The following is a 9,156-nucleotide window of genomic DNA, read 5'->3' as shown; positions in this document are numbered from 1 at the left end:
TTAAATCAATATTATAACATACTAATAAAATTTCTCCTTCACATGTACATTTTTTCCTCATTTATTGAATTTCACATCATCTCAAATTAGTTAACAAGTAATCACAAAACATCATGAAAAGCACTAAATCTTATCCACTACCCGATCTCCACAATTTTAATTCTCAATTGAAGTTCAATAATGCCACAATTATTAACTCCAACCAAAACAAATATCATGTTTAGGATCTGTTTGGACAAATACTTGTAATTTTTTTTATAAAAGTGTTTTTAAATTTTTTTTAAAATATTTTAAAAATTGTTTTAAGAATAAACATATGTTTGGAAAATTATTTTATAAAAATATTTTTAAATTAAAAAAATAATAATTTTGATTTTCATCATTACTTTCAATTCTGAATATATTAAAAAACAAATATCATTTATTTTTTAAAAACTATACTTGAAGAACGATTTTTTAAAAATAATTTCAAAAACATTGTCCAAACACATACTTTAAGTTTTTTTAGTTATAAAAAAAATACTAAAAACGTTTTTAAAGTAAATATCTAAATGAAATCTAGATATATATATAAGACATATTTTCCTCTAATTGGTTCAATCACTGCGCTTTTGTAGGGATCCTGGGTTTGGAGAACAAATCTATTTTTGGCCATCAAAGGCAAATAATGATCGAGCCCAGGTTTATCCAAATATATTTACATGTTTTCAATTTTCCATGGGAAAACTTTAGCTATCATTAACATGATAAAAACTTGTGTGAGATGATCTCACGAATCGTATTTTGTGAGACGAATCTCTTATTTGGGTCATCCACGAAAAAATATTATTTTTTATGCTAAAATTATTCCTTTTTATTGTGAATATCGTTAAGGTTGACGCGTCTCACAGATAAAGATTCGTGAGATCGTGTCACAAGAGACCTACTCCATTAACATTGTTTTTTAGTCTTTCTAGCTGAATAGTGAAAGTTGACGAAGCACTCTCTTTAAGAAAAATTTGTCTCGTTTTGATGTTTTGATTTGTTGCGATCTTATCCCAAAGATAAAACAACTCATATTGTAAATACATCACAGTAATTTGCAATAACAATAATCCAAAAATGTTGTATACTCTCTTTTGTTTATAAAAAATAAGAGGATAAGACAATATGTATGCAAGTGTATTCATAAAATATGATGCAAAATTTGATCAAAAAATTTATTCAAATGACCAAAGATGTATTTTAAAGAGTTCAATATGTAAGGACATGTTTTTACACCATTTGGTGTGTTTCTTGGACCAAAGGATATGAAAAACCATCATAAGACACCATTTGGATAAAAAAATGTTTGAAAACTCAAAAGTTGATCATGCTTATTCATGAAATAATGCTTTGGGTACTGGGACGGTCAAATATGGCCGCCCTAGCACGTTCTCCACTAATCGAAAAATCTAAGACAATGTCCAGGGTACTAGGACGGTCATAAAAGGCTGCCGAGCATGAGTCTTGTTGTTAGGATTTTTTTCCAGACGGCACTTTGGGCGCCTGACGTCTCCTATACGCATTCGAAGCTCGAATTATCTCCCGTTGCTATCATTTCGAGCTTTTCTTAACTTTCTCGCTTAATTTTCATTCATTAAACTTAAAAAATCCAACAAAATAGAGGTGAAATGAGTTAGGATGGACTTGGAGTCCAAGTTTAAGAACTTTGTTCCGGTCAGCAGTCTATCCAATTGGTCGGGTCACCGGTCACCATGCTGCCACTTCCTTGCCCTGTGGAACAGAAACCTCATAGTTGTAAGTTTGTAATGTAGAATTTATATTTCTTTAAATATATAAAATTAAAATAAAATGAGAAAGTGTGAAGAAAATTAATTTATTTTATATTTGTAATCCAATAAATATTTTTTTCAATAAAATTCACAAGTTTAAAAAGATAAAAGAAAATAATATTTCCAATTAACTGGGCCAATCGGGGGGTCGCTCAAAATCCGATTTAAATACTGAAATATAATCTATATTTTCCTTAAAAAAAAAAAAGAAACGAGAAAACATAATCCCTTGACTTGAATAGAAATGTAACTAACGACTTCAGTTGAAACCACAGGAACCGCAGGGAAAGTACAGAAGATAAGTGTTGGTCACAAAATCCATCATCTCTGAAATTTTTTCCACTTTTTTGTCTTCCGTCCCGATCTCTCTTTTTTATACATTTTACCATATTTTTCTACTGTACAAATCGTGCGGAGTGATCAAGAATTTCAGCTCGGAACTGCGATGGCTTCCTCCTCGGACCGTGAAACCGCAGTCTACACCGCTAAGCTCGCCGAGCAAGCCGAACGCTACGATGGTAAACCCTCGATTTTATTTATGGGTGTGTTGGTACAGATGCAACTGAGAGGTTATGGATCTAAGTTCCAGTTTCTCTTTCTTTTTTTTAAAAAATTTAAATTTCGGGTTTAGGTGGATTCTTAGAGCTTTAATTGCTTTCAGTTGTTGCTGATACATTTGTTAAGCTGCTTACTGGTTTGACTTTAGAAGCTATAGTGTCCGCTGCAATTTTGTGGGGCTATGATTGGAAAGCTACTTCTTCTTTAGATTTCAAAGTGTGGGTGTGGTTAATTTTGTTATGGTTTCTTTCATTCAGTATATTAGTCAATTCCTCGTGAGATGAAAGTAGCAGACTGAAAGAAATCGAAGTGATTTAGATTGGGTTTTATCAATCGTTGCAAGTTATGTCATGCTAATTATACAGAGTGAAACAATATAAATTTGACTTTTGGTTTGATATTGGCTGGATTTTGACAGAGATGGTGGAAGCAATGAAAAACGTGGCTAAAATGGATGTGGAATTGACAGTCGAGGAGAGGAACTTGTTATCAGTTGGCTACAAGAACGTGATTGGATCTCGTAGAGCTTCGTGGAGAATCTTGTCATCAATTGAGCAGAAAGAAGAGTCGAGAGGCAATGAACAGAATACTAAGCGGATCAAGGAGTACAGACAGAAGGTGGAAACAGAGCTCATTAACATTTGTAATGACATTTTGGCTGTCATCGATGAACATCTCATTCCCTCGTGCACTGCTGGCGAGTCCAGGGTGTTTTATTACAAGATGTGAGTTGCAGTGTATGATTTGGTTTGCAGTTGTGTCAATGTCATGTAGTTGAGAAGTTGGTTTTCTTTTTCTATGCAGGAAAGGTGATTATTATAGGTATCTTGCAGAGTTCAAGACTGGTAATGATAGAAAAGCGGTTGCAGATGAATCACTGAAAGCATATGAGGTATAATTTAGGTCTAATGTTGGGTTGCAATATTTTTTTGACTTTCCTAACTACCACTCATTCATAGATATTGATTAATTTCTCATCCCCGTCAAGCCTTCCTTGGGCACTGTTGTTGGTGTGTGCGTGCTCTATTCTTTTGTTCGAGAAATTTTTGGAGCTTGAATAGAAGAACGATGACCTAAATACCCAAAATTCAAACTATATTTGGAATAGTGTGGTGTCTGGCTTGTTATGTCCTTCCCAGAACCAGCTGCATTTTATACTCTGTTTCATTTTATGCTGTTAGATGACAATACATGCAGTTGTTGGGGTTACTGCCAGAGAGCTGTGGAAGCATAAATGTAGTCTTTTGCCCAGTTACTTTGGTTTTTCCCTGTGCTGCCAAACATGTTTGCTTCTCATTTTTGCAGTTAGATTAATTGATCATTCGAATTTGGAGGACCAAATTTTGGTAGGCAGATAAGGGAAGTGAAAAGAAAAAAAATCATCCTAAGCATTAAAAAAGGGGTAGATGATTAGGTGTGCATCATCGTGTTCCATTATTATTTCATGATGCAGCTAATAGGATATGTATATTTTCTTCTCCTGCATTGAAAAGTGTTCACTTTCAGTTTTTATTTCCTTGTTATTCTCCTATAAATTTGTCGCTGAAGCTTTTTTTGTTGCTCTGAATGGAGCTTCAAAATTGTTTGCAGTGAACTTAGAATGATTGTCCTCTTTTTGGCGATGTAATTTTAAGAATGAATAGTTTGACTTGAAGTATTTAGAGAGTATAATGGACTTTAGAAGCCATTTTTTAACTTTGAATATTGACATGACACCGTCTCTGTTAACCTAAATAACCATCACCAGTTTTATGCTTATTTTACATTTTGAGACTTGCCTGCAGACAGCTACCACCACTGCTGAGGCAGATTTACCACCTACTCATCCAATTCGCTTGGGTTTGGCATTGAATTTTTCAGTCTTCTACTATGAGATTATGAATTCACCTGAAAGGTGTGTCCTTTTAGTAATGTAGTTTTGTCTCATTAGTATTAGTAGGGCACGGTTTGTCACTCTATCAAATGATTCACTTGTTTCCCAGGGCATGCCATCTTGCAAAGCAAGCCTTTGATGAAGCAATCTCTGAGCTTGATACCTTGAATGAAGAGTCATACAAAGATAGCACCTTGATTATGCAGCTTCTTAGGGATAATCTCACCCTGTGGACCTCCGACATATCAGAGGAAGCAGGTGATGTAGTAATTATGACCAACTTACACAGCCTAGATTTTGCAATTCTTTGATTTTTTTAATGTTATTTTTTTAATGTTAGTTTTCCCCCTCCTTTTGTGTTTTAATGCCTTTCAATTTGTTATTCTTTTGTGTCTGTGTTTGTGCTTGTTTGGATTTTAGTAGGGTGAAAAGCCTTTAATCAGAACCGGGGTAAGATCTATGATGCGTTCGTGAGTTAATTTTGAGTCCATTACATGACTGAGATGCATGTAAAACGTAAACGTGTTGGCGATCATGCTGGCTGCTGGGATTTGGGAAATTTATATGTCAGTTTGGAGATATAAATGAAGCCATGGTTCTTTTCGAATAATTAATTAATGTTACGTGCAACTTTAGATTATAATTTCCATGTTCTTTGGTATTTCAACACCAGCAGTTGTTATGTTGGCATAATTTAGTGTAAAATGATTTAATTTATTATTTTGTGTGCATTGACAATATAAATAATGATCTAAATTGATTTGTTATCTCACGCGGCTTCAGCTAACTTTTTCTTCATTTTTAGTATTGGTTATGATACTCCATTCATATTTATCATCATGAACGAAAAAGTGAGATTATAAATGTATGCCTCTTCAACGAAGTGGTTGAATAAGAACTATACTTTGTGATATGGCGATATGATCCTGATTTGTAAAATCAGTTTGATGATCGCTTGCATTGATTAGATAATCTGTGACATTCATTCGTTTACTCTATATCAGTATCACAAACAATACTTGCCACTTTAAAGGAAGAAACTACTCCCAATTAAAGCTTCCTACGTCCTGAGGTTATTGTTATTGAGGACAGTTCTTCATTCAATTCAAACTGCTGGCTTCCTTCCCACCTTCAAGTGAGGATAAAATATCACATGTTTTTTTGGCTTACACCAAATTTTGATAGGAAGTACCGGGACTCTTATTACACCTCATCACTTGAAACAAGAGGGATCTTAGTGCCAATCGTTTTGTTAAAGATGTAGATAATTAGAAATTTAGAATTGCATTGCACCTTCTCACCCCTCCAGCTAGAAAAATAGATTAAAAAATCTTGGGGTCTGCCTCTGCTTTTGGGTTAGAAAAAACAAGTGCGAGAACTGAACTTTCTAATCCCTCTTGGGACCAATGATACGTTGTTTTGGTCAATCTTCAGAAGTCTCGACGAAAAGGAATCATCGCCTTTTAATGAAAGAACATTTGGATGCTGTGTATTTGTAATTCATTACAGCTTCCTAAAGTTGAACCTTTTCTTGTAGTCTCTAAAACCGCTTTCTTGTTTACAGAAGAAGCGCAAAAATATGATGCTTCCACCAAAGCCGGAGAGGTAGTTCCCATTTTCTATAGATTGTTCGTGGTTGTTTTTCAAGGTTTCACATATGCTTGAATACACAATATATTTCTTGTTTCATTTCAGTGAAACCAATGGATGACTATAGAGCCTTCGACGTCTCGGAAGAATAGATGATATGCTTTGGAATGTTCACTTTAAGTATTAATAGATACTTGTTTTTATGGGTGTGATCTTTGTATGGATGGGTCACTCTGAGATTGTTGTGTTGTCTGTCATATTGTTGTGAAGCTATGCTGCCGATTTGATTTGGCCTAATAGGTGGTTTATTTTTAGTGACTACCTTAGCCTAAATAAGAAATTTGTTTGTGTCTCTGTGTTCGGTAATCTTGTCTACTTTGTCCTCATTTGTTGAACTTGATTTTCATAAATCCATCATCATCCCCCAAAACAATAACGATTTTTGGGATTAAATGTTCGAATATAGATCAAAAGAGAAATTTCTTATTGGCCTTTCCAATTTGAATTCAGTCTTTTAGATTCTTCTTGGACATCACCCAGGCCCATAATATTCAAAACGCTTTAAGATAATAAACTAAACCAATGCCCAAAAATCTCTCGAGCTATTGATTCATTAAAGGGGTGAAAATAAAGTACTAATACAGCACTTGACGACAACCTTAAGACGCAAATCGCCATTCAACGTTGGATTCTTCCAACTGCATTTGGTTTCTAAGCAAGGAATACGTAATTTAAGCACTTAGAGGTGGAAAAAATGTTTTTCCAACCATTGTGCAAGAAAACATAATTCTGGACATGAAAACAAGAAGCGTGCAATGATATGTTACAAGTGGTACGTAAGATAATAAAGGAGAACTTCCTACTTAACACTATACCGAGTCCCAGAACATAACCACACCTAAAAATAAGCCACTACTCTAAATTCACCAGACCTGTATATGCAGAGCTAACTGGAATAAACAAATACTTTCGAGATTGATCGCTGGCAAAACCAATATTTTCTGAGATTGATCGCCAGCCAATTGTCTGCTATTGCATTTACAAGTAACTTTCTGTTGCATCAAAAAAGAAACATCAAGAATCAGTTGTTAAACCAATATAGATAATGTAGAGAATATTTCGGTTGTGTTGTATGCACAACGCAACTCTATCTAGTTCACCGTACAACGTCAACAAATATATGAGATGACAAAACATAGTCAAAAGAATCATGTTTGGATGAAATCCTAACTCAAATATGCTTATGTTTGATAAAAGAGAATTTGATTTATTACATCTAATGATCCAAAATATAAACAAGTAGTAGGGACCTTTTACTGCCACCACAACCTGATAAAAAACTTGCAACTTTCAAATGCAATAGAATTAACAGTGAGAGGAATCCCAAAGACACGATATCAATGGCAACAGCAGAGTTGGGCCAGAAGAACAGGGGCTGTTAATAGCAAATTTCATGTTTAAATTTCTTGATAGATTTGAGTTTGTACCACAAAAAAACATGAAGCTGTCCATCTCTTGTAAATCGTATGTGTCACCCCTAATTAGTAGTAACAGCACAAGCACCAATTCATATTCATCAATGGGCATGATATGCACCAAATATCCACAGTCTACACTTTTTACATTAGCAACGAACATTGTTTTTACCATGCCGCAAATTTTTTTTTGACAAGAAACAGAATTCATTGACAAATACAATGTACAACGGATTCATAAGATATTTTTCCCATCAATCATTCGAAACTACATGATTAACAGGTGAAAAAGCATTAGCAAAAGCCACTTCTCTTTCAAGAACCCGACATGATTCGAGACATTGTGTGATTGAATACTTGGAACATTAACTTGAGCTTCAGTAAATCGATAGGAGCTACAAAAAATAAAGGTTAAATGGAGGTTCTTTAAGACTTACTATGTGAATCGTTGCTCTTAACTCGCTTAAGCTTCTCGAGCTGGACCATGAAGACCTTCATTCTCTGGATCTCTAAATCCTTGGCAAATTGCATTCTTTGCTTCTCCAACTCCAAAATTTGCCTCTGCTTGGCCTCTTCCACTTTCTCATACATAGTTCCTAATCTCCCTATTGCCTCCGCTAACTTCCGGTACCCCTCCACCGCCGTTATCCCCTTCCTTTTGATCCCCACCACTGGCGGCTGACCACAACAATCATCAGAATCGTCATCATCCTCTTTAGCCTTCATTGCTGCCGCCGCTGCAGCCATTACTGAGAAATTCCTCTCAGTCAAGGTTGGAGGTCCGGAGCGCCTCGTCCTGGGACCTACCGGCACAGACCACGGGACCCTCAAAAGCTGACTCGGTTCCGGGTCTTTTATAACGTGTGGGATCATGTCCGGTGAACTTTTACGGTAATGGGTCAAGGTATCTGGTAGCCGCGGCGGAGATGGCGAGACATCCGGCGACGGGGAAACTCTTCGGCGAAGGTTCCTTCTATGACCATTAGAGTTTCTGTCATTAACCTTGACGAAGGTGTCGCCGATGAGCGAGTCAAGGCTGTAGAAGTGGGGCCACGTGGAGGAGTATCGCCCCTTGGATTGGACGACCTTGGACTTCTCGATCTTGTACTTCTTCTTGATGGTGTCTACACGGTTCTTACACTGAACGTCGGTGCGGCGGAGCTTGAAGGAGGCGCCGTGGACGCTGTTGACGGCGTCGGCGACTTCCTGCCAGTGCTTCTGGCGGAGGTTTCCTCGGTTGAGAACAAGATAGTGGGACCCCCAGGCTTCAATGAGCGTCCGGCTAGCATCCTCCGACCAACAGTCCTCTCGGGTGGGAAAAACCGAGGTTCGTGTTGCCGGCTGTGGAAGTTCCGGTTTTGCAGATGAGGGAGGGGAAGAATGGACGTTTTTGTCGTCGTCGGAGATTGGAGAGGTGGTGGCAGAGAGAGGAGGAGAAGGGGTACGTGAGGGCGACATGTCGGCGGCGATCGGCGGCTTTAGTCTCAGAGTTAAATTTTTGGCCTACGAGAATTGAGAAAATCAGCTCGCGGCGAGCACCGGTAACGAGTAGGCAGGTAGCCACTAGCCCAGGCCAAAAACCAAGGGCGTGGCCTTTCAATTTTTACTCTTCCCCCTAAAATTTTAATTTAATATGTATATAAATGCCTTCATTCATACACACATATATTACAATTTGAATATTATATTACATTTTTTTAAGGAAAAAACACAATTTTGGTGTATAACAAAAACTTCGATGAAATCGTTTCACAATTTAGTTTTATGAGACGAATTTTCGACCCAATCCGATTGATGAAAAATATATTAGTTTTTACTGTCAAAAATAAATATCATAATTTTTTAA

General features: G+C 36.5%; 2 protein-coding genes across 2 annotated transcripts; one reads left to right on the top strand and one right to left on the bottom strand.

The window, feature by feature from the left end:
- The first annotated feature begins 2,078 nt into the window (after positions 1-2,078).
- LOC142535939 (14-3-3 protein 9) lies at positions 2,079-6,187 on the top strand. Its single transcript, XM_075641866.1, has 7 exons — positions 2,079-2,332; positions 2,791-3,097; positions 3,177-3,264; positions 4,157-4,266; positions 4,355-4,503; positions 5,810-5,850; positions 5,941-6,187. Exons 1-7 carry the CDS (start codon positions 2,260-2,262, stop codon positions 5,941-5,943), a joined length of 771 nt encoding a protein of 256 aa, XP_075497981.1. The 5' UTR covers positions 2,079-2,259; the 3' UTR covers positions 5,944-6,187.
- A 375-nt stretch (positions 6,188-6,562) lies between these two features.
- Positions 6,563-8,937, bottom strand: LOC142535924 (uncharacterized). Its single transcript, XM_075641865.1, has 2 exons — positions 7,748-8,937; positions 6,563-6,887 (listed from the first exon to the last, which is right to left on the bottom strand). Exons 1-2 carry the CDS (start codon positions 8,766-8,768, stop codon positions 6,874-6,876), a joined length of 1,035 nt encoding a protein of 344 aa, XP_075497980.1. The 5' UTR covers positions 8,769-8,937; the 3' UTR covers positions 6,563-6,873.
- Positions 8,938-9,156: the final 219 nt, after the last annotated feature.

The sequence above is a fragment of the Primulina tabacum genome, chromosome 2, assembly GCF_025594145.1.
Source record: "Primulina tabacum isolate GXHZ01 chromosome 2, ASM2559414v2, whole genome shotgun sequence".
Classification (NCBI taxonomy): domain Eukaryota; kingdom Viridiplantae; phylum Streptophyta; class Magnoliopsida; order Lamiales; family Gesneriaceae; genus Primulina; species Primulina tabacum.
This window is presented reverse-complemented; position numbering and strand designations above follow the sequence as displayed.

Coding starts and splice junctions, on each gene's coding strand:
- LOC142535939 (XM_075641866.1), top strand. CDS start 2,260: ATGGCTTCCTCCTCGGACCGTGAAACCGCAGTCTACACCGCTAAGCTC. Junction 3,098..3,176: donor AGGGTGTTTTATTACAAGAT/GTGAGTTGCAGT, acceptor TTTTCTATGCAG/GAAAGGTGATTATTATAGGT. Junction 4,267..4,354: donor ATTATGAATTCACCTGAAAG/GTGTGTCCTTTT, acceptor CTTGTTTCCCAG/GGCATGCCATCTTGCAAAGC.
- LOC142535924 (XM_075641865.1), bottom strand. CDS start 8,768: ATGTCGCCCTCACGTACCCCTTCTCCTCCTCTCTCTGCCACCACCTCT.